The sequence below is a fragment of the Akanthomyces muscarius genome, chromosome 1 (genome assembly GCF_028009165.1).
Source record: "Akanthomyces muscarius strain Ve6 chromosome 1, whole genome shotgun sequence".
In the NCBI taxonomy this organism is placed as follows: Eukaryota; Fungi; Ascomycota; class Sordariomycetes; order Hypocreales; family Cordycipitaceae; genus Akanthomyces; species Akanthomyces muscarius.
In genome coordinates this window covers 91,240-116,964 of record NC_079241.1, presented here as the reverse complement: position 1 = coordinate 116,964, position 25,725 = coordinate 91,240, and the positions used below count along the sequence as shown (strand labels likewise).

Genomic DNA, 25,725 nt, shown 5'->3' with positions numbered 1-25,725 from the left:
TGAAATATTCAGTAAATAATAGAGTGATAGATGATTTGGCATGACGGAGCTATGCTGTCCTTTAAATACACAACTTCCGCCCCCCCTTCTATATGCACATCATTCAAAAATACATCGGTTTTCATTACTACCAGACGTAAGACTGCAAAAAACCCAGCAGGCTGACAAATACCGGAAATGTCACGCAGTATTCGAACTTAACCTGATGCACTGAAGTAGCCGCGGGGCGGCGGATCTACAGCCGACACAATTACACGGTAAGAATGTCAGCCGGAGCGGATGATTCAAGATACAGCAATTTTGATCTCAAAACCTGATACATAAGCACGTCGCGCTTACAATGTTTCATCAAGCATCATATTAGTAAACGACTGGAATGGATTATGGTGTCATATTCGAGTTCGGACCTTCCGAATGGTCCGAGCCGGGGCTATTGGCGATGCCCCACTCATAACACTTCTGTAGATGCTATGCTAAGTGTTTCGCCTCTTCGAAACCTACGCGCGGTAATTACGCAGTCGCTGGGAAGACGATTTATAACCACAATACTTATAGAATCGCTAATTATGACGAGCGTGCAACAGGAGCGGTCTCTCGAAGGTAAAAGAACTTCCGCGGTTATACTTGGATTACACCAAGCGGCAGCAAGCCTAGCCCAGAGCGCGATACCCTACACCTCATTAAATTTCGAAATTTACCAATTTGAAGGTAAACTCAGGATAAAAAGAAGTGCCTTATTAGTTGGTGGACGGATTCTGTAATTATAGGCGGCAACTAAGGGAGGAAGAGGGGCTGGACGAGAACCACAGTTTATGCTCACGATCACGTCGCGTCTTCATCGAAAGTGTTGGAGAAATTATCGCGCGCTAACCACCCAGTGTTACTGGGCTTGTTTCTCGTCATCGCACACCCAGTGCAACCAGCCCAGAGCCGCAAAAGTCGCCTCGGTTCGATTGCACAATGTTGGCAGGAGGGGAATGCGATCTAGAACTCGCTCTTACTCCTTCAACACGTGCTAGCGCTTCCCCGCAATCTACTAGCCCCCCATAGCCTGGTGATCACCTTTGAGGCTGAAAAGGGACTCTGGTATTGGCGCGCTTCGGGTTCTACGTCAGCGGTTTATGTGTCGCTCACAAAGGTTTTTGCAATAAGTCACAGACCATCAGAATAACCAGCGCTCGCGCAAAGACTCAGGGCGGGAAACGACGCCAGCAGCGCCCCAGATTACCCCGAACTGCGAAAAGCGGGCACGGTGATCGACAAAGGCTGCGCGCTGCTTCACCCTTGCTAATTGTTGGCCGCTAAGGCCAGAACAGGGAGTTTTCGCTGGTTCTGTGGCTTTTGTGGCGTTTTTTGATACAGGCGACCCAATCAAAGGACGGCCTCGGGGTTCTTTTATGGTTGTGCAGTTACTCGTCATCAGACGACCCTCAGTCCTGTCTCAAACAGAACCCTCGGGCGAGATATAAAGGGTACCTACCCCAGCCTTTTGTTGCACTTTATTTACTACAGAGTGTGCCTTCCTCTCCTCTACCTGACTAAGTTCAAAACCCATCTGCAGAACAGCGCTTTCTTGCATTAGCACTTTCGCGTGGGGGCCAGAAGAATTTAAGCAACCATGTCTGGACAGGTGGAAGCCAAACCGGCAACGGCCGCTGACGGAGTTACTGAAAAACCGCGCGTCGACACGGACCATGCCGAAATTCTTACCAAACCTGCTCTAATGGAAAATGCCTTCGACGGCGAAAATAGAGAACATGAAATGGGTGTGTGGGAGGCAGCCAAGAAACACCCCTGGGGTTGTTTCTGGGCCTTTGTGATGTGCTTCACCATTGTAAGTTTTCATGCATGGCATGCACTCTAGTCTAGTGAACGTGTCACCGCGCTCAGCACATGGTGAAGACAGCGTTGTACTGATGTGATTTAGGTGATGGAAGCTTTTGACATGTTCTTAAATGGCAACTTTGTTGCGCAAACAGCTTTCCGCAGACACTACGGTGTTTACGTCAATGAGAAAGACGGCTATGTCATTCCGACACGATGGCAAAGCGCTTTGTTCCAGTCTGGACAGTGCGGCGCCTTTATTGGTGTCTTTCTTGCCGGCCCCATCACGAATCGCCTGGGTTATCGTTGGACCACGATATTGGCCCTGGTTTTGATGAACCTGACGATTTTTGTGTCATTCTTTGTAAGTGTTAATCACGGAAAAGTCTCAATGCGATTTCTGTTCTAAGTAATTTGCAGGCCAATTCCCTCACTTTTCTCGTCGTTGGGCAGGCGCTGGAAGGCGTGCCATGGGGCATGTTTATTGCAAACTCCCCTGCGTATGCTAGCGAAGTCGTCCCGCTTTCGCTCCGAGGCGCTTGCACGGCTACTCTACAAATGAGTTGGTCCATTGGTCAGATAATTGTTTCCGGTGCCACATACAGTACCAACCATCGCGCTGATGAATGGGCTTGGCGCATTCCTCTTGCGCTCCAGTGGATTTTCCCTGTAAGTTTCATCCTACCGCCGGATCTCCTCGTAATTTGTTGACACTCATGTCTGGAAATAGACTCCGCTACTAATCCTCATTTTCCTTGCGCCCGAATCACCATGGTGGCTTATTCGCCGTGGCCGCAAAGCTGAAGCCCTTCGCTCCATTAAGCGGCTTGGCAGCCAGACAGAGGAGCAGACTCAGCAGACGTTGGCTATGATGGAGCGCACCGTTGAGCTTGAAGTGCAGCAAGGCGGGACGCCCAGTCTATTAGACCTGTTCAAGGGCACCGATCTGCGTCGAACCCTCATCACCTGTTTAATCTACGCCTCACAGAATTTTGCAGGCAATCTCATTGCCAACCAGGCCACCTTTTTTTTCGAGCGTAAGGGATGGCCGCTTTCTCCTGGATTTGATTTTAGCTAATGTGTTGTTGCAGAGGCTGGAATCGCCCCTGACAAGGCATTCATGCTCAATCTAATCAACTCATGCCTCCAGTTTGTCGCAAACACACTCTCCTGGCCGCTGATTGCGTTTTTCGGCCGCCGAACGGTGTACTTATACGGTACAACCGCCAACATGACACTCCTCATCCTACTGGGAGTCTGCGCCTCGATCCCACAGAACAACGCGACAAACTATGCGCAGGCTGTGCTGGGAATTGTCATTTCATTTATCTTTGCTGGAAGCCTTGGCCCAGTTTCTTACACAATTATTGCTGAGACGTCCTCCGTTCGCCTCCGAGCTCTGTCAACCGGTGTCGGTCGCGCAGCTTACTATGTGGCTGAGATCCCCATGATTTATCTGGCATCGCAGCTGCTCAACCCTACTGGATGGAATCTTGCCGGCAAGTGTGGCTACGTGTGGGGAGGCACGGCGCTGGTATGTCTGGTGTCTGCCTACTATGGTCTCCCCGAACTCAAAGACCGTTCTTACCGCGAGGCGGATATTCTGTTCAATCGTAAGGTATCAGCCAGGAAATTCAAATCGACGGTTATCGACGTCAAGGACAACGAGTAGTTGCGGTTGGGAACGGAATGTCAGGTTCATGTACGTTGTCCACTAGGATATTTGCTGCTGCCCCATTTGTGCCCCGTATTTAGGCGAGAGTTCGAGAGCATTGGTCCAGACACTATGCCGCCAATAACGATAGATTGACTGCGCACATCCTCCTCGCCGAAGTCAATTGTGCATAATGTTGGAAGAGAGGCTGGTTCTCCCACAGCAAATAGTGCTGCTTATTATAATGTAGTCTTGTACAAAGAACGCTTCGTCGGAAATGCCGATCGGCACTAGACTGCACCGGAAGTAATCACTCTAGGAACTATTTAATATTACGTCAAACGAATTATGTGGCTGCTGAAACTAATGCCATAGTTTTCATCTTTCTCAAATGCCTCTGAAAAGACTGTTCTACGGCCGTACTTTAATCAATTTATGGCGGTTTAGGCGTGTACCTGATCGTCGAGCCAAGACAGCGCGTTTACCTCCTGATTGGCGAAAGCAAGCATCACATAGACCGTTTATTACCACCTCATTAATATGTTCGAAAAATCTACAAGGATTTCGCCAATATCATCGAGAAATTGAATATTAGAATTTTCTAATTTGTGCGAATTCCAATAGTGCGTCTCTCCGTAGAAGTATCATGTAGCTACTTCTGATGTGCAATTTAGTGCTACTGCTTCTGAGGTAGCGGCGGGGTGAGAAGGATTATAGGTCGGCTGAGGCTGAGTGCTTGGCAGCGTTCTCATTCGTGACGGTTGTAGACGATGCAAGCCCCTAGCAAAGAGCTGTAAGTTTAGCGTGGGGAAAACTGCAATAAAGAAACCATTTAAAACCGAGATCGATCAAATCGAGGGGCAGTCTTCCGTGTGTGCTGTGGCTGGCCAGTTGGCATCGACTTCGTCGACCTCTACCCCCGCCGAAAACGACAATTTGACATCATATAGTAGCTGGTCTAATTATCTTAGGACACTACCAGATGGCTAAGTTGATAACAGCCAAATCCGCTAGTAGTCGTATCTGAAGCCTTGATGTAGACACTTAGTGGACATATAGACCACCCTTTACCCGTCCTTAGTATATGCGTTCGATAAACGACCTAGTACCTATTACACGGCTTTTACTTATAGCCCTAGCCTTGAATTTCTCTTATTTAAAACTGTTCCTAATAAACACCTAGGACTGGTTAAATCTGCGCCTAACACAATGTCTAAGAACATCCACCCGTAATATTAGTCCACAGATAATATAGCACTACTATACAAACTACTATCTATAACTGACTTTAAGGACTGTTCTTACCTTTAATTGCCTCGAAACATTCTGGTATACCGCTTGAAGCGTTTAGCTAGACCGCGATTGCTTTCCCGCCCAATAGCTCCGGTGCCACAGCTTGTCGCTGTTTTAGCGGCGAATGCCTTCGGTGTGGAGGAACTGGAAACTAGATATATTTACGGAAGGCGTGCCGAGCTAGACTCCTTAGTTGTATGTTAGAAACAGGCTATTATGTGCTGTTATTAGCTAATAAGGTGTGGAGATTATATGGTAAAGAGAGATATAGTAGTGTTACTAGTTCTTATAACTAAGAAGATTATTATAACCTATAAATATATTGATAAACTATTTTAGGTTAAAAATAGTGTAATATTAGGAGATATAGTGCCGTAGCTAGCTATAGAGTACTAAACTATTAGGGCACCCGTAGGGCATGCTGGTTGGTAGGAGGTTATAGGCAACTAGAGGTATTATATGCGAAGAAGCTACTATATAGCTGCGGGCTGCTAATAAGGGAGTAGTAAGGAGGTAGTGATAATTCCACTATTATTCTAAAAACCTAAGGATCATCTAGTAACTAAAGCTCTTCACTAATAGTACCTTATAGGATTATCACTACTACCTAATTATTACGAACGATAGGAAGTGACGTAAGGCGACCAGGGAAGCGGTCTAAGAGGACGACCTTATAGCGCCTATAGGCTCCCCGATTAGGCCTTATAGTTATATAACCTTACTAGATTACTAGAGTGAGTAAGCTAGTAAGCTATAAGGGGATTATAAAAGTAAGTAAGCTAGTAATCTAAGGAAAGTAATAGAGAGGTAAACTATTATATAAAGGAAGGACTATAACTAGTTTAGATAGTTTAGATCTCTATTAATTAATCTAAGTAATAGTTTTACTATTAAGAGTTTTACTCTTAATAACCGTTTATCGCCTACTATTTAAGAATATACTACCTTATAGCTTTTAGCTTAACTTACTATCTAAGAAATAGACCTACTATAACTTAGTAAATAAGCTATTATTATATTTTAATTAATCCTATTTAGTAAGTTACTTTAAAACCTTAAGTAGTTAATATATCTATTATAAGTAGAAGAACTACTAACCTTAGAATAGAGATCTAGTAACTTATAGCTAAGATTATTAAGTTTAAAAAGCAGAACTAAAGCCTTCTCTTTTATACTAATACCCTCTATAAGATTATAGAATAATATAAGAACTAAATTACTACCTTTAAGATACCTAAAAGGGCTTAGGTAAATAAACCTAAGTTTCTTAAACCTAAACTATTTAATAGTTATAAAGGAAATATAAGGAACTTTTTTACCTAAGTCTAAGCTTACCTTTAGGTTAATAATAAAACACTTAATACTACTAAGAATAAAATCCTCTATATTAGAAACCTCTTAACTAGAAAAGCTATAAAATAGTAGGAGCTTATACTATAAGTATACTTAAAGTATAGCGCTAAAGCTAGTATAGACGTTATTTATATCTTTTTAGACTATAAAACCTTTAAGGACTAACTCTTTAGTGCCTTTAGAAACCCTAATAAGTATAAGGAAGCTACTTAATAGCTTACCTATCTCTAATAAACTAGATCTACTACTTACTATATAAAAGAGTTTAAATAAATTATAGCTAAACTTAACTAGGGATAGGAAGCCCTAATTAAAATCTTCTATTAAGGCCTTAAAGAAGAAGTTAAAGATAATATCTACTAAGAAGAATAACTTAAACTACTTAACACTTTTATTAAGATAGTTATTAAAATAAATAACTAACTATATAAATAATATTAAAAAAAAATAGGTAAATAAAAGTATAATAACTATATAAGGTTTAATAAACCTAATATAAATAAATCCTAAAAAACCTTTACTATATATAGACATTATACTAGACTAATAGAACTTAATACTATATATAAAGAAAAGGGAAAATACTATAACTATAAAAAAATTAGACACTTTATAAATAAATACTAATCCTTTAAGAAATAATAAAAGCTTATAAGAGAGGGATAAAAGCTCTATATAGCTAACTATAAAGACTTGCCTACCTAGAACTTAAGTATAGTAAATAGTGAAGAATACTTCTCTAAACCTAAACGCTACTACTATTTAGTAGATAATACTAGCTTAAATAAAGACTAGGACTTTAGAACTTAACTAATTCCTAAAAAAGAAGAATTACTAAATAACACTCTAGATATTATTCTAATAACACTAAAACCTAAAGGCACCTTAATTAGTGTCCTGTCTATAAGAGAAAGAGACCCTAAACTAATTATAGTTATAATTAATAGATTTAATATATCTAACTTAACTATATTAATTTACTAACTCCTTTTAGTAGAAGACAACACTACTATATAAACTAGTAAAACTACTCTACTCTACCTAACACTTAACCCTATATACTAAGAATATATAATAATCTCTTAGGTATTATACTTATATAATAACTATAAATAACACCTATAAAAGAAACTTAAATATAGATAGTTCCTATATTATAGTGTTAATACTAACTATAGACCCTACCTTAAAACTAATCTTAGATACTAGAAGATCTAGAAAAGAACTAGCTCTACTCTACTCTTTAAGAAAAATAAGGATAGGACGTACTATATTAAGGATAATAACGCCTATATTATCTATATTATAATCTTATACTATAAGGAAGGAGGAAATAGTATAAGGATAAGAAGTATATTTAGTTTATATTTAATTAATATAAAAGGCAGATAATCTAACTGTTATTAAAGCTCTAATAAAAGAAAACTAACTATCTTTAAAATATTCTAAAAGATAGACTAATAAGAGGAAGATATTAAATAGGAATTAAAAAATAATAGCTATTATTATAATTAAAACTAATTTTTTAATAGAGATCTAATAGGTCTTTATATATTATAAATATTAATAGTATAGTATACCTTATAATTACTATAAAAATTATAGAAAGAAAGATCTAAATAATAATTAATAGTAGAGTATAAAGAAATTTTATCTTATTAAATCTTATTAATAAATTATAATTATTTTAGACTATAAAAGATAAGCCTTACTAACTTATAACTATAAAAGGATATATAGTAAAATTTAATTAAAGAGTAGTTAATATAAAAGTAGTATAACTTTTAATTAATATATAAGGTATAAAATATTATATTACCTTAAATATTATAGTAATTTTAAAATATAATATTATATTAGGGATACCCTAATTATAAGTAAGTAATTTTAAGTTAATTAAAGAATAGGCTAACTCTAATAGGATCTATTAGGATATAATTATAATACTAAGAGTAGCTTATAAAAAGTACTTTAATTAAATTAAGATAGGCTTTTAAGAATATATATAATTATTAGAGAGCTTAAAGTTAATATTATAAAGATTCTTAAAGAATACTTAAAGTATAGTAAGCTATTTAGTAAAGAGCTAAAAATAGGACTATTAGAGTATTTATATTAAGACTATAAAATTAAGCTCTAACTTAATACTAAATTAATATTTAATAAGATATATTCTTAGAATCTTATATAAAATAAAGCTTTTAAAGAGTATCTAGATAAAATACTATAAAAGGGATATATATAACTATTAGAGTCCTTAATAGGATACCTAATTTTATAAGTACTAAAAAAGAATAAAAAACTATAACTATATATTAATTATTAGTAACTTAATAAGATTATAATTAAAAACTAATATTTATTATTATTTATTATAGAAATATAAGATAAGTTTAAATAAGTTAGATAGTTTATTACTTTTAACGTAAAAAGAGCTTATAATCTAATTTATATAGCTAAAAGTTATAAGTAAAAAACTATCTTTTAAACTATAAAAAAATACTTTAAGTATTTTATAATACTATTTAGTTTTACTAATATATTTATAATATTCTAAACTATAATTAATAATATTTTATAGAAATAGCTTAATAAATTTATTATTATCTATTTTAATAATATCCTTATATTTTCTAATATACTTAAAGAATATAAGAAATATATATATAAAGTATTATAAATACTTTAAGATAATAAACCCTTTTTATTAAAAAAGAGAAAAGTAAATTTTATTAGTATAAAATTAAATTCTTAAAATATAAAAGTATACTAAAATAAATTAGAATAAGTCTATTTAAAATTAAAGATATTTAAAACTAGCTTATACTAACTAATATTAAAGAAGTAAAAAGATTTTTTAAATTTATAAACTTCTATTAATACTTTATTTATAGATTTAAAGAAATTATAATTCCTTTTATTAACTTTATAAAGAAAGATAATAAATTTTAATAGATAAATAAAAAAGTTAATACCTTTTAGAAACTAAAAGAGAAAATCCTAAATAAGCTAGTTCTACTTATAGCTAACCCTAATAAACTATTTAAAGTTAAAACTAATACTTTAAATTATATACTTAGTAAATAATGTAAATAATAAAATAATAAAGATTAACTTTATCTAGTTATATTTTTCTTAAAGAAACTTTATAGATTAAAACTAAACTATAATATATATAATAAAGAACTTATAGCTATTATTAAAGCCTTTAAGGAATAAAAGTACTACCTAAAAGGAGTAAACTATAAGGTTAAGGTCTATACTAAATATAAAAACCTAACCTTCTTTATAACTATAAAAGATTTAAATAAATAATAGATTAGATAGTATAGAACCCTTATAGATTATAATTTTAAAATTATATATTATAAAAGATCTAAAAATAAAAGAGTAGATATATTTAGCTAAAAAGAGGATCTAAGAATAAAATAGTAAATAGATAATATACCCTTATTATATTAAACTAAAAATAGGAACTTTATATTAAGTATCTAAGAAATTAATATAACTTAATAAGTATAACTAGATAATATCTAGTTATAAAAAATTAAGTTAAGAATTTAAAAAGACTATTTAACTAATACTTAAAGATTAACTTTATTTCTTATATAAAAAGAAAATAATTATTTTTATAATAATTAACTATATATTTTAGTTATATTATAAAAATAACTTATAAAAGAAGTATATATATACCTTTTATATAAATATTAAGGTATTATAAAGATAATTAATTAACTATAAAAATTATATAACTTCCCTAAAAGTAGGAAGATTATATAAGAAATTATTAAGAAATATAATATTTATAATAAAGTAAAGTTAGTATAATATATACCTTATAGTAAACTATAACTAATATTACTACTTAAAAGAGTATAATAAACTATTATTATAGACTTTATTATTAAACTACTAAAATTTAAAAAACTAATAATAAAAGTACTTTATAATAGTATTTTAGTTATTATTAATAAACTTATAAAGTATAGCTACTATATTCCTTATATAGAATCTAGTAATATTAAAAACTTAGTATATATATTTTTTAAAATAGTTATTACTTAATATAAATTATTAATAAAACTTATATTAAATTATAATAAATTATTTATATTAAACTTTTAGAAATACCTTATAAAAATAATAAAGATTAAGTAAAGCTTATTTATAATATTTTACTTATAGTTAGATAGTTAGACTAAGATTTTAAACTAAATATTAGAATAATACTTATAAAGTTATATTAACTACTAATAAGATAATTAGGTAGAATAGTTACTACTTATATAATAGCTTTATAATAGCTTTAAAATTAATAATATAAAAATATTACTATTTAAAGTAAATTATAGATTTAATCTTATTATTAAAATATATATAATATAGAATATAAATATACTAATAGTTATAGTATATATAGTAATAATTAAGGATATATAAAAATACTTATAATAAGAATAGATATTTCTATAAAACTATATAAAATATTATATAAATAAAAAGAGATTACTAGTACTAATCTTAAAAGAGAGATATAAAGTCTACCTTATATATAAAAATATTAAAATAAAGTAACCTAATAATAAACTTAACTAAAAGAAAATTAGACTATTCTTTATTAAATAAAAAATATTAAATACTAACTATAAACTATTATTACCTAATAGAATAAGACTCTATCTTATATTTTATATCTTACAATTTAAAAAAGTACTAGATAATATTATAGTTATTATAAATATTATTATAGAAAATAATAATAAATATAAAATTAAGAAAATACTTAAAATATAAGGAAGTATTAAGAAATATAAATATCTTATTAAATAGAAAGGATATCTAAACTCTAAAAACACCTAGGAACCTATAAGGAACCTTATAAGTTACTTAGACCTACTAAAAGGCTTTTACTAGTAGTTAGTAAGGGGCCTAGCTTAGGAATCTCACCTAGACTAAACTATAACTAATTAGGCTTATTAGGGACACCTAATACCTATAAATTATAAATAACCTACTATTTATAAGAGCCTAAGATAAGGAGGATATTATCCTCTTTATCTAACTCTTATATACCCTACTTAAATAGCTTCTAACTCTTATTCTTTACTAAATAATAAGTTTTATAAATTTATATTAAATAATTTACTACCTAAAATAGTTAAACTTATAGCTTAACTAAACGCTCCTCTACCTTTTCCTTAGTGTTATCTAGTTTCTTCTACTATACTAGTAAGTGTAAAACTATAAAAATAAATTAGTAAAAAAAAAAAAAAAAAAAATTAAAACTAAGAAAGGATAAGACCTATAAGAGGATACTATTAGTACGCTATTATAGGAATAACTATAATAGACACACTCCTTATAATAAGTCTTACTATTAGTAAGATAGCACTTTAATTAATAGTTAAAATAATAAGTATATAGTATTTTAGTATCTTAACTATAAAGAGTAATAAAGAACCTTAAAGTGTCTTACTTATTAGATTTTTAGGAATAAGATTTTTCTATATAACCTAATATATTATTAGTATATAATAATAAAAGAGGGAAGTTCTATATACCTACTAAACGAATAACTAAAATAGGATTAGTAGCTTTAAGGATAAAACTAATAGAGGAGGAGTATTATATTATAAATAATAGGAAGTAATATAAAGCGACTAGGAAAGCGGCCTAAAAGGACGATCTTATAGTGCCTATAGGCTCCCTAATTAGGCCTTATAGTTATATAACCTTACTAAATTACTAAAGTAAGTAAGCTAGTAAGCTATAAGGGGATTATAAGAGCGAGTAAGCTAGTAATCTAAGGAAAGTAATAAAAAGGTAAACTATTATATAAAGGAAAGACTATAACTAGTCTAAATAGTTTAGATCTCTATTAATTAATCTAAGTAATAGTTTCACTATTAAGAGTTCTACTCTTAATAACTATTTATTACTTACTACTTAAAAACATACTACCTGATAGCTTTTAGCCTAACTTACTATCTAAGAAACAGACCTATTATAACTTAGTAAATAAGCTATTATTATACTAATATATAGGACACTAAATTACTTATAGTACTATAACTAAATAAATTATTACCTTATTATAAGTAAGTAGAGAGACTATTATAAGTATATAATAAATAATATTACTAATTTAGTCTAACTTACTAGGTAGTATAATAAGTATAGCTATTAGCTTAATAATAGTAAAGGAGATATAAGTTAATATCTAGAAAATAGTAAAGGAATAAAAATAAGTATAACTAGTAGTATACTATAAATAGCTAGTAAAAAGGTAACTAATTATAGTAACTCTAAAATTAGAAAACCTTTTAAAAGAACTAATTTATAAAATATATATAGTAATAATAAAGCTTTTTAGTATAGTATTTACTAGATAATTATTTTAGGAGTATATAAGCTTTATAGTTACCTTATAGATATACTTTTAGGTATATATAGAAGACTATATAGATAACCTTAATAGGGTAATATATATAGTATAGTGCTTTTAAGGAGATATATAGATATAATAGGCCTACTATTTTACTATAATTTTATAGGGAACTTATAAAGGAGTTACTTAGGAAGACTTTAACTTATAGTATAAGGAAGAACTAGGGGATAAGAATATTAGGGTATAGTAGGTAACTTATAATCTCTTAAGGTATAAATATAATACTAATAAGTTAGTAAGGAAATATCTATAATATATGGAGAATATTATAATAGAGCTATTAGATCTTTTACCTTTTAGCTTTTAAATTATAATAACTTTAAAAGTACTTAGTTATTAGATTTAAATAATAATAAGTAATAATAGTAATCTTATAATATAGAAGGAGTTAAAGTCTTATATAAAGAATATTAAAAGAGTAGTAGGTATAACCCTATAAGCTAAGATAATCTTAAAACCTTAACTAACTATATTAGATAAAAATAAGCTATAAAGTAATTAGAATATTATAAATATACTATATACTAGTAGGGACTTCTTTATAAGATATTTTAAATATAAGGGTAACTATTTATAAAGAAACTACTTTATAGATAATTATATTATTTATAGAGAAGGAAGTTATACTACTAATAAGTATAAAGATTAGTTAAAAATTATTAGGGTAAAGTAGGTAGTTTAAAGTGAGGATATAATAATATACCTAAATAATAGCCTAATTAAGAACTACTAAATAGAGAAGATATAATAAGATAAGGTCTACTATTAAATCTACCCTTAATATAAGGTTATAATAAAGGTATAAATAAGATATAATTAGGAAGAAATAATAGTAATAATTAATATAAGGAGTAATATAGTTAATAAGCGAGTCGCCTAAATAAGCAAGTCACCCACTCCACCTAGTTTTTAGTACCCTTTATTTTAGTACTTTTATTACTTAATAACAATTTATAGAAATCCCTTTAAAAAAGGCGGGTATTATTTTTACCCTTTAAACTCTTAAAAAAGACCTAAAACTAAGTTATAAAAAAGCTATATTAATCTATAATATACTTTAAATAACTATCTATAACTAATATAATAGCTAAGTTATATAATATAACTTTACGCCTAATTTAAAGAAACTTACTAATTTAGAAGAGAGAGCTATAATAAAATATATTCTCTAGCTAGATTTATAAGGACTTCCCTTTTAGTATATAAATATAGAAAATATAGTAAATTAACTACTTACTAAGTATAGTAATAGATATATTAGAGTATATTAGGCGAAAAACCTTATATAATAATAATTAGAGCTTATTATATATTTTTAATAGAGATATAATTATTAAAAAGCTAAATATAAAGATCTAACTATTATTTATAGTTAGTTTATACTTTTAAAGAATATAATTATAAAATATAATATTATAAAGTTTAATATTTATAACTTTAATAAGACTAGGTTTCTAATAGGCTTTATTATAATAAGAATAGTTATTATAATTTAGATAGTAAATTCTTAAAACTTAATAGTACTATTATATATTATAATAAAGGGCTAAAAACACCTTATATTTTAGTATAAAAATAAACGCCTATCTTTAAATTAGTGTGTTAATATAAGCTTAAATAGCTAGATAATAAATAAAATTAGTATAGATTAGATTAAGTATTTTAATAAATATATAAAAGATTAAAAAAAGGGTAGTTATTATCTCCTAATTCTAGATAGCTATAAAAGTTACTACTTAACTGCCTTTAAGCTTTTTTACTAAAAAAAGAATATTATTACCCTCTATATACCTATATATTCTTCCTATATACTCTAGCCTTTAAATTAAAAATCTTATAAAAGCTAGTATTATATATATTACTAAAAAAGACTTCTTTCTTATATTTTTTAATACTTTTAATAAGTCTATTATAAAAGAAAATATTTAAGATAGTTTTTAAGATACTAAAATTACCCCTTTTAATCTTAAAAAAGTTATTTTTACCTTAGAACTTAAGTTTATAATATTAAGTCCTTTAAACTTATATCTAAAATTAGCTAAATTTTAGGTTTCTTAGATACTAAGTATAGTAAATAAAGTAGTTTTATAGTTTTTAGTTTTAAAAAAATAAATTACTAATTACTTAAATAACTCTCTAACTAAAAGTCTTAATATACTTAATAGTTTTAAAAAAGGTATAATAGCTATTATATATAAGGTTATATTTTTATATATTTAAATATAAGGCTTTAAAGCTATAAATAAGCTAATTAGTAAGTACTAATAGGCTAAAAAAATAAAACTATAAACTAAAAGATCTCTTTTTATATAAAATATAAGAGATTTAAAAGAGTAGATAGATATAGATAGTTAAATAAAGAATAAAATATAAGCTTATAGTTATTATAAAGTAAAGGTTAAAATATATAGTTAGTAATATAGTATATATAGCTAGATTAGTTATAATATATATACTTATATTATAGATATAGATATTAGTAAGAAAGAGGATTTTAATTAATTTTAGATATATTTTTATATTATAGTTAAGTTATTAATAGTTAAAAGGGAAAGGGTTAGGGAATATAGGCGACTCGCTTATCTAAGTGACTTACTTATTAACTATATTAATTTAAATATTATTAATAAATATATAGTAGAAAGATTAGAAATCTATAACTTCCTTAAACTAACTATACTAATATATCCTTTAATTAAAGAAAGAGTTTAGGTAAATAGAGAAATTATCAAAATACTATAAGTTATAAATAACTTTAAATATAAAAAAAAGATATAAATTTCTTTTTTAATTATAATATTTTTTAAGGACTTTATTTCTAGTTAGTAATAAATTAGAGAATAAAATATTTTAATTTATAATAGCTTAGACTATTAGAACTATAATATTAATATAAAAGGTATTAAAATAGTATTAACCTTAAAAGGAGCTTAAAGGGCTATAAAGAATACTAAATTTAAAATAATATTAATAAAAAGCTAGTTAGACCTACTTACTATGATTATAAAAGAAGTATATATAAGGTTACTATAAGAATATTAGGAATTTATAGAGCTCTTTTTATCTAAAAAAGCTATAAAGTTACTACCTTTAGATAGGCTTATATATACTATTAAACTAGAAGATAGTAAGATACTACTATAAGGACCTATCTACCCCCTTATAGTAAGAGAGCTATATAAACTATATAACTTTATTAATAAAAGGCTAAAATAAAAATAGATTAGAAGATCTACTAGTTTAATAAGAGCTCTTATTTTATTTATACTAAAAAAGGAGGGAAAACTCTATTTATATATTAATTATTATAGCCTTAACTAAACTACTAAAAAAATAGAGCGCTATTACCCCTAATTATAGAAATAATTAACTAATTATAGGGTACTAAGTTTTATACTAAGCTAGATATAAAAGATATATATAGGTAGCTAAGAATCTATAAGGGTAATAAGTAGAAGATAGTATTTTACTATTAGTTTAGATACTTTAAGTACTTAGTATTATTATTTAGGCTAATATAGTTTATAAGTGAGTGGGCTATCTAAGTAAGTGGGCCACTTTATATTATTTTTTAATTAACTATATTTAAACTCTATTAACTTAATAAGATAAAACAGTTTTAACTTTAAATAAAAAAGATATTATTAACACCTTTAAGGCTTTAAAAAGAAAACCCTATACTATTACTTTAAAGTATAGCTTATATTTATAATATACTATAAATAATACTAAGATATTATTAATAAGAATAACTAAGTTAAGCTAGTATAATAATATACTTTTAAAAATTAATAAATAAAAAAGAAGATCTTCTTATTTAATATATTTTTAATCTAAATATATAATCTTAACTACCTTACTTATATAATATAAAAACTATAACTAACTACCTATTAGAGTTTAAATATAATATTCTAGTTAGGAGGTACTAGTTTATAAACTTTATTAGATAATACTAAGAACTTATTATATATTTATTATATTAAATTAACTATTAAAGAGTCTAATATAAAAATTTAAAGTAATATTAAAAGTAGTTTTAATTTATAAAAAACACTATTATAAAATATAGTATATAAAGGTGGGAGATTTATAACTTTAATAAAATAGGCTTTATAATAGACTAAATATTATTTAAAATAGTTATTATAAGTATAAAAAGATATTAAAAAAGTTAAAAAATATAATATAGAAATTATACTTAGATAATAATAATAGAGTATATTAGTATAACTAATATTATTATTCTTTTATTTATTATTATTATAAGTAAAATCTACCTCTCTTTTTAGTATAAAAATAGCCCTTTACTTTATAACTAAGCTATTTTTATTATTAAAAATAGATAGACTATAAATAAGAAGTACTTAAAATAGTTTAAGTATTTTAATTTATATATAAAGACTAAAATAATTAGTAAATATAAGTTATTAATTCTTAATAGGTATAAAAGCTATTACTTAATAGATTTTAAGTTATATTATAAGGTAAATAATATAATTATATTATATATACTTATTTATTTATTATATATACTCTAACTATTAGATATTACTTATTTTTAGTTATTAAAATATATATATAATAATATAATTAATAATCTAATATATATTAAGATTATCTATATTATTAAAAAAGATTTTTTTTTTATAGTTTACTTAATATATAAAACTTTTATAACTAAATTAAATATTTTTAGTAGTTATTAAAGCACTAAAATTTATTCTTTTAATTTAAAATATATTATTTTATAGCTTAATATAAAGTTATAAACTTTATTATCTCCTAATATTACTAATAGTTAAGAACTTCTTTAGCTTCTAAAAACCCCTAATAACCTAATAGAGGCTCTATTTTAAATAGAATATTATTACGAACGAAGAAAGAATAAAAGCGGGCGCAAAAGCGGCCTAAGGTAGCGGCCCTACGGGCGCATATAGATTACCCGATTAGGACAGACAGTCACGTGACCGATCACCTCGCCCACCGGTGAGCGTGGTAAGCGGTGCGCACTGTGATCACTAGTGATCTAAGTGATCTAAAGAATATAATAAAGGGATAGATAGGTACTTAAGGAGGAGGTATTCTAGTAGCTAGGTAGTCTAGATCTCTATTAATTAATCTAAGTAATAGTTTCACTATTAAGAGTTCTACTCTTAACGACTGTTTATCGCCTACTACTTAAGAACGTGCTACCCTATAGCCTCAGCCTAACTCACTTCCTAAGAAATAGACCTACTATAACTTAGTAAATAAGCTATTATTATAAATATACTAAAAAAAGGATAAAAATCTATTAGAGTAACTCTCTAAGTGAAATTATTATAAATATCTCTTAGTTATTAAAGTATATAATAAAAGTAATATAATAGATAGTATTAATATAAGAATAAATTAATAAGTTAAAGGTAGTAAATATATAACTTTTTTAGTACTAATATATATAAAAAAACACTTATAGACTAGAAGATCTCTTACTTTAAAGGCTAGTAAAAATTTAGCTACTTAATTATATAGGAAGGGTAAAAGAAGATATTATAAATCTAAAAGTCTAAGTCTATTAATATAGCCTAAACTATACTATTAGTACTATAATAATTATAGTAAAATTAGCTATAATTTTAAGATATATAAAAAGGTAATAGAAATCACTTTTTTAAATAATTATAATTAACTTTTATTAACTAGATTTTATTTTAGTTTATTAAACTATATTTTTTATTATAAGGTCCTTAAAGGTAGCCTATTTACTTAAATAGCTTACTTATTTATAAACTATATTAATTATTATCTCTTAATTCTAAATAACTATAAAAGTTATTACTTAATTACTTTTAAGCTTTTTTATTAAAAGAAGAATATTATTACCTTTTATATACTTACTTATTCTTTTTATATACTTTAACTTTTAAATATTAGCTATTTTAGTTTATTAAAAAAGACTTATAAATAATAAATTAAAAGTCTTATAAAAGCTAATATTATATATATTATTAATAAAGACTTTGTTTTATATTTTTAATACTTTTAATAAGTTTATTATAAAAGAAAATATTTAAAGTGGTTTTTAAGATACTAAAATTACCCCTTTTCATCCTAAAAAGGTTATTTTTATTTTAGAATTTAAGTTTATAATATTAAGTCTTTTAAACTTATATTTAAAATTAACTAAAATTTAGGTCTTTTAAATATTAAGTATAGTAAATAAAGTAATTTTATAGTCTTTAATTTTAAAAAAGTAAATTACTAATTATTTAAATAACTTTTTAACTAAAAGTCTTAATATACTTAATAGTTTTTAAAAACGTATAATAGCTATTATATATAAAGTTATATTTTTATATACTTAAATATAAGGCTTTAAAACTATAAATAAGTTAATTAGTAAGTACTAATAGGCTAAAAAAATAAAGCTATAAACTAAAAGATCTCTTTTTATATAAGATATAAGAGATTTAAAAGAGTAAATAGATATAAATAGTTAAGTAAAAGATAAAATATAAACTTATAGTTATTATAAAGTAAAAGTTAAAATATATAGTTAGTAATATAGTATATATAGGTAGACTAGTTATAATATATATACTTATATTATAAATATAGATATTAGTAAAAAAGAGGATTTTAATTAATTTTATATATTTTTTAATATTATAGTTAAGTTATTAATAGTTAAAAGGTAAAAGGTTAGGGAATATAAGTAACTTATTTATTTAAGTGACTTACTTATTAATTATATTATCTCTTTTAGTTTTATTAAATAAGTTAGGTTTAGGGAATTTAAGAAGTATAAAAGTTCTAATATTTCCTATCTATATATAATAAACTATTATAATAGTACTACTTTATATCATATATATTACTATTATATTTATATTAATTACTAGAATTACTTTTAATACTTTAATCTTTTACTTTATAGCTTAATAGTATATATATTTATTTTATTATATACTTTAGATCTAAATAGTAAGAGCTTTAATCTACTTTCTTATCTAAACTATTATAATAGTACTACTTTATATCATATATATTACTATTATATTTATATTAATTACTAGAATTACTTTTAATACTTTAATCTTTTACTTTATAGCTTAATAGTATATATATTTATTTTATTATATACTTTAGATCTAAATAGTAAGAGCTTTAATCTACTTTCTTATCTATACTATATATTAGGTAAAGTTAGTTATATTTTTACTTGTAGTAGATATTATAAAAGTTAACTACTTAAAGTTTTAAAGGTAACTTACTAAATAAGATTAATTAAAATATAATAATAACTTATTTATTAAGTTATAATAGGTCTATTTCTTAAAGAGTAAATTAGGCTTAAAACTATAAGATAGTAAATTAAGTAATATTATAAGTGTTTTTTAAAAGTAAAATTCTTAATAGTAAAACTATTATTTAGATTAATTAATAAAGATCTAAACTATTAGACTAACTATAATCTTTTCTTCTATTTATATAATAGTTTACCTTTTTATTGTATTTTTTAAATTAGGTTTTTTATAACTAATCCTTTAATTAGTATTCACTACTAATTATCCACTCTACTTAACCTACTAAACTAACACTTAGTAGGTCCTACTAAACACCAAGACGTCGTCCAAGTATAAGATGCAGATATAATCGATATCCTCGTGTAGGGTAGCATTGTCATATTCCTGAAATGTGGACGGTGCTCCCGTCAGTCCGAACGGCAATACTAAATACTCGAAGTGCCCGAAGCGGCAGCGAAATGCCGTCTTCCACTCGTCGCCGTCGCGTATTCTTAGTCGCCTATACGCGTCCTTCATCTCCAGCTTTGTGCAACACTTAGCGCCCTGGAGCCGGTCCATAATTTCCGTTACTAGGGGCAACGGTGCTCTGTTTTTCTTCCTGATTTGGTTGAGGCCACGAAAGTCAATGCACAAACGTTTTCCCCCCCCCTCCTTCGATACGAATAAGACGGAAGCTCCCGCTGGGCTTGTTGATTACATCATACACTTTTAATAGTGGTGGATGTGATCCATCGTGGAGACATGCCGGTGCTGCGGGACGGTCCGTGCGATCCTCAGCGCCGTGGCTTGTATAGGGGCACTTGTACTGTGGGTGATTTTACAAGGCGCGAAACGTGCTGGATTCACTAAACTATACTATAACTAATGCCATAGTTCAAGCCGAATCGCCGAACCAAGACGGACGGCAAAGCTGTCCACTGTCGTTCGGAACCCATTCCTCGCTTCCCACACAGTGTGTACACCAGAGCAATCCCTCCGGGTCATACTTTTTCTTGACCGCGCGTAGCCGTGGGTAGTTGCTACCGAAGGCAGTGTATTGCCAGTTTGGCTCATTAATGTCCATCTGCAAAAAGTGAATTAGCACCTTCTCCACCCCAGCCCGTACCTGGCTCTCTTTCCCAGAGCAAAACGGAAAAGAAGCCCACAAAATCCTCACCTCGTTAAAGTATGCACCGCTATCCGGGGCGAGCTTGCGCATGGCATATGTCTTGCTGTTTGTCACGTCGTCGCGGACGGCCGTGGCGACGCTGTCTGGAGCTCCGTCTTCCCAGCCGCCGACGATGAGGAAGTGGACGACGGCTTTGCGCCACGCCGAGTTGAGGCCGGTTTCGAGACCGGCATTATTCGAGTTGGCAATGACGTGACCGATGATAACCGCGACTGGAATAGAGGTCTTGCCAATAGTTAGCACCACGATGATACAAAAGGGGGTCGTGCTGCTCTGCTCTGCGCACGTACGGTACCATCACTGGACGCTCCTGAGAGCTCCCGCAGAAGGGTTCTCATGGCCTTTGTGTCTTTAAGAGGCTCAGCTGGCAGTAGTCTACTGCCTAGAGAGAATCCGCCAGTGCCAACTTCCTCATTCTGAGTAGGACCATAAATCTCCATAAAAGAAGACGCCGTGTGGACACTGGACTGGTAAGCAAAGACTTTAGGCATGCCGTCAAGAACTTTTCTCTTCAGAGGCGCGATGAGGTTCTCGACGGTCCCGTTCGGTTTGTTGTACATGTAGAAGCCTCCCACAAGCATTCGGCTCTTCATAAAGGGCGGCCCCATGACATAGTAATACCCCTGCATTCCAGCCTCCTTCCACGCTGGTAGCTGCGAGTGGAAAAACACCATGAGGTCCCACCACTGGGACTCCTTTGTCTGGTCGAGCAGGTTTATGGAAAATGACCAGAGGGTGGTGCGCGGGGAAGCATAGGCCTTCATGACCGCGGAGGTAACGACGCCATAGGTGCCGCCGCCGCCACCGCGCAAGGCGTAGAACAGGTCAGAGTGCTGGCAAGCATTGACGGTCAGGGTGGTGCCGTTTGGCGTGATCAGTGTTGCCTCAAGAAGGTTGTCGGATCCCATGCCGTAGTCGCTGCTGAGCGGTCCATGGCCACCTCCGGTAAACCATCCGACGATTCCAACGCTCTGCAAAGCTGTGTTAGCTGTCTACCTCTCCACCCACTGGAATACTCACAGGATTAGCGCCCGCGACAATGACAGCTCCGTGCTTGTCTAGGGCTCTGTTAACATCAATTCCGACCTCACCAGCTCCAATCGAGGCAGCCTTGTGAGTGAAGTTGCTTTTACAGGAAGCGGACTGAAAGCTTTCAATGTATTCAACCTTTTTGATGTTACGAGTCCAAATCCTAGAGAAGAATGTCAGCAAGTTGTATCTTATAAGAGCCGCTTCTTGGCTGCAACTTACGACAAGCTTCCGTATCCAGTGCTCCTGTGATTTGTCCAACATTGGTCAGCTTCTGGCAGCGGAAAGATCCGATTTCAGCAGCAAAAGCTCACCTTCCAAGATGAGAATGACCCGAGTTCTTAATGACGACGCGAATCCGCTTCCTCTGCGCCCATTTCAGCGCCGTGGCGATGACTTCTGCAGACGTCGCATCAATCACATAGTCTGGGTATCCACCCAAGGCACATCCCTTGCTTCCTGCATTTGGGTCCCCAGAAACACTTGTTCCGTTGGGGAAAGTGGGAGGGCAGGTATTGTTCGCAAGGAAGGGATAGTCGATACTGATCGGGTCCTGGCCGTGGAATGTCGAGTTCCTCCATTGATCACGGATGGTGCTGCAGGCGGCCTCGTTGTAATCGGGCTGGGACTCGTAGCAGACTGAAGCTGCTGGGTGCGCCTTGATCAGGCGGCCGTTGATAGTGGCGTTGAAGTGTTGCCAGTCAAAGTCGCTTGGCCAGCAGCTATCGCGTGGTGTCTTTTTTCGGTAAGCTGCGCGCTTCTAGGGGCAAAAAACGCCATGATTTGTGTACTTACACACTTGCAATCTGAACTGGCGGTAACAAAAAGCGGGAAAGCAGCTGCTAGGAGGGCAAGGAGCTTGGATAACATCGTTGTCAATTTCGAAACGTTGCTGTGATAAACTTTGACTGTTAAGCATCGTTAATCTGACCGGAGAGCTGTATCATGGCTTGGTATATATAAGCAAGCCCCTGATCCTGGTTCGAAAGAACCATGTGCTGCGCCATGATGTTTCGCTGTGATACCGATGAATCCGAGCAAAAACATCTGCTTCTCACTATATGTCGGCGGATAGAGCTGAGAATCGCTCGGGCATATAAAATGACTTTTTACAGTCATCCTAGAATTTGGGTCCAGAATAAACTCTATATCTGGTGCACTGCGTTGTACTGCGCCTCACAGCAAGTGGTGATGCGCCGCCCTGCTGTGCCCAGGTTTTGCCGTATTGCTCGCATTATCCCCACGCGACGAACCCGATTGGCGGCAAGCGATCACTACGCACGCAGCTGATGATGACGGACGGGGGAGCCCCCTGTATTAATTTAAGTTCACCGAACTTGGCGAGGCTGGTTTAATTTCATGCAATGTTAACTTCGATAGGTGTACTTCTACGCTTATGGTTCTTCTCTTGTTATGACTATCATTAGAAAAACAACGAAGGAAAGAAGAGAGATGATAAAATATTCGACAGTCTTTGAGTAGGACAAAGATTAACGCGCTCATTAGGATTAATTTTCACGGGATTCGGTATTTTTTAGTCAAGTCACCTAAAGGCGGTTATGCCATTATATAGATACAAGTTCAAGTTTAGAGGCAGAAAGTGCCGTACACTGTAACCTTTTAATTCCTGAGAGAACATGTTCTTCAGCACAAGTGGTGTATTCTCTATACCAGAAGATCAAGTAGCAACGAGCCGCTAGCACGCCAATGTTTCAGCGTAGCCAGACAGGATCGACCATAAAGATCTTGTCGCTCTGGCGCTCGCGTCGACGGCGTCCGCCATCTGCCACAACTTCACCGGCGGCGACGATGTGCTCTAAGGTCTGCTACCACCAGGGCAACAACAACGGCGGACGCTGCGCGCCCCGCGACGGTTGCCAGGCTTCATTATCTGCGCCTGCTACCCCAAGAAGCGCGGCAGTGAGGCCGTCGTCGCCGAGAAACAGTTGTGGGTGGACGAGGTCAAGCCGGGCATCGTGTCGTACGTGAGCGAGGCCGAGACGGAGAAGAGTGAGGTGCGGGAGGGCGCGATGGAGGCAGCCCTCCGAGACATTGCCGTAGTCAGAGACGTGGAGGCCCACTCCGCCATAACGACGCGCAGTTTCTGCTGCAGCCTGCCAACGGCAAACTTGCGAAGAGCTTGAAGGGTCCAATTTTTCAGTTCAACAAACTCTAACTAGCATAATGCTATTTCCAGCTCAAGCGGCGCTATGTGAGCGAATATACGAATCAAACTCATCCATATTTCTTGTTTGCACATAAACAGCGCCCGGCCCAGTGAAACGGCACACTAGGCCCTCTCCTGTCTTGAGACTGCTCATGGCTCCGCCTCCAGCCTTTTCCATCTTATAATCGCAGCTCCAGGCGACAAGATGGCCATTATCGACAATGTGCTGCTGGCCCGCTTGAAGCTATTGCAAAAATATCAGTCAGTACAAATATCTTGGATGTGAACATGCAACGTAGTAGAATCCCTTACCTCTAGACGATCCACCGCTCCGAAGCTCGTCAGCCAGAGCAAGCCCTGCCCGGCCAGACGGTACACGAAAACATCCTCGCCCGAGAATAGCGATTTGCTGATGCCCTGCGCCTTGGTGTCCATAAGCACCTCGGGCGTGCGCGCAAGGTAAGCATTCTTGCCCACCGTCCACTGTGTGCGGCCGTCGACGTGCACGGTAATAATGTCGCCCATGAGCGTGGGGCCGAGAGCGATGGTTCCTGGCCCCGTGTATGTTGACTCGGACATCTTCCCGCCCGTGAAGAGCTTCTTCATGGAGAACTTGACGTTGCCGGTGAGCTGGATGGTGCCCGCCATGTGGATCATGGCGCCGGACTTGGAGTTGACCACGGCACCCTGCTGGAGGTTGAGGTTGAGGATGGCATTTGTGTCGCGGTGGTTGATGCTGTAAGTGCCGCCATGGAAAGAACCGCTGTCAGTACTGTGCGGCTGCTGTTGCTGTTGATATTGCTGTTGCTGTTGCTGTTGCTGTTGCTGCTGGGGGAGGTAAGCCTGCTGAGGTTGGTAAGACATGGTGGATGTGTAATGGTGTGCGGTCTCTGCCTTGGCTTAGTTGAGGGGATTTCGTTAAGAATGAATGAGGCAGAGAGGTAATATATATATGTACACAAAGTCCCTACAGTACAAGCAGCCTTTTTTAGCAAGGCCTCACGTTTCCGTTCGTAATGCTCGTAATTGGAGCTCCCAGGGCTGTTCTTAATTGGAACTCGGAAAGACTCAGCCCTCTCGGCTCAGCCTCCTGGCTGCCTCGCTGTTTGGAGCAGCTGTAAGCCACAACACCTCAGCTCTTCCCAGCTCCCCACCATTTAAGCTATTTCGATCCCGCATGGGCCGCCCAACTGTAAAGATTCGTTTCTGCCGTGGAGATATCACGTTTTTTTATCGACGAGGCTGCGGGGTCATCACTCCATCAGGCAGACCGCAGGCTCACCCGGAACCTTGACAGCAGCCAGCCAAAACCACGTGTCATCGTCGTCATGTTGTGCTGTCACTGCCACAAGCACAAATCGCCAATAAGGTAGTACTACTTGCATGTTCCAGCCCTCCTAACTTTTGCCGTCAGGGAATGGCCAAAACGGGCCTTGAATTATGCTTTTCCAAGCAGCTCGCCCCTACAAACTTGCTTCAGTCTGGCTTATTTTG

The 25,725-nt window shown here is 32.3% G+C and overlaps 3 protein-coding genes across 3 annotated transcripts; 1 reads left to right on the top strand and 2 right to left on the bottom strand.

Annotated features, from left to right (window-relative positions):
- Positions 1-1,618: 1,618 nt before the first annotated feature.
- Positions 1,619-3,496, top strand: LMH87_004930 (uncharacterized protein; the record flags this gene model as incomplete). The annotated part of the gene is made up of 5 exons (XM_056202558.1): positions 1,619-1,834; positions 1,928-2,188; positions 2,245-2,493; positions 2,555-2,861; positions 2,916-3,496. The coding sequence occupies 5 exons, from the start codon at positions 1,619-1,621 to the stop codon at positions 3,494-3,496; spliced, it is 1,614 nt and encodes a 537-aa protein (XP_056058101.1).
- A 17,245-nt stretch (positions 3,497-20,741) lies between these two features.
- LMH87_004929 (uncharacterized protein) lies at positions 20,742-22,934 on the bottom strand (the record flags this gene model as incomplete). The annotated part of the gene is made up of 8 exons (XM_056202557.1): positions 20,742-20,930; positions 21,024-21,260; positions 21,326-21,497; positions 21,594-22,006; positions 22,056-22,227; positions 22,287-22,310; positions 22,379-22,800; positions 22,860-22,934. The coding sequence occupies 8 exons, from the start codon at positions 22,932-22,934 to the stop codon at positions 20,742-20,744; spliced, it is 1,704 nt and encodes a 567-aa protein (XP_056058100.1).
- A 1,328-nt stretch (positions 22,935-24,262) lies between these two features.
- LMH87_004928 (uncharacterized protein) lies at positions 24,263-25,095 on the bottom strand (the record flags this gene model as incomplete). Its single annotated transcript, XM_056202556.1, has 2 exons — positions 24,263-24,475; positions 24,544-25,095. 2 exons carry the CDS (start codon positions 25,093-25,095, stop codon positions 24,263-24,265), a joined length of 765 nt encoding a protein of 254 aa, XP_056058099.1.
- Positions 25,096-25,725: the final 630 nt, after the last annotated feature.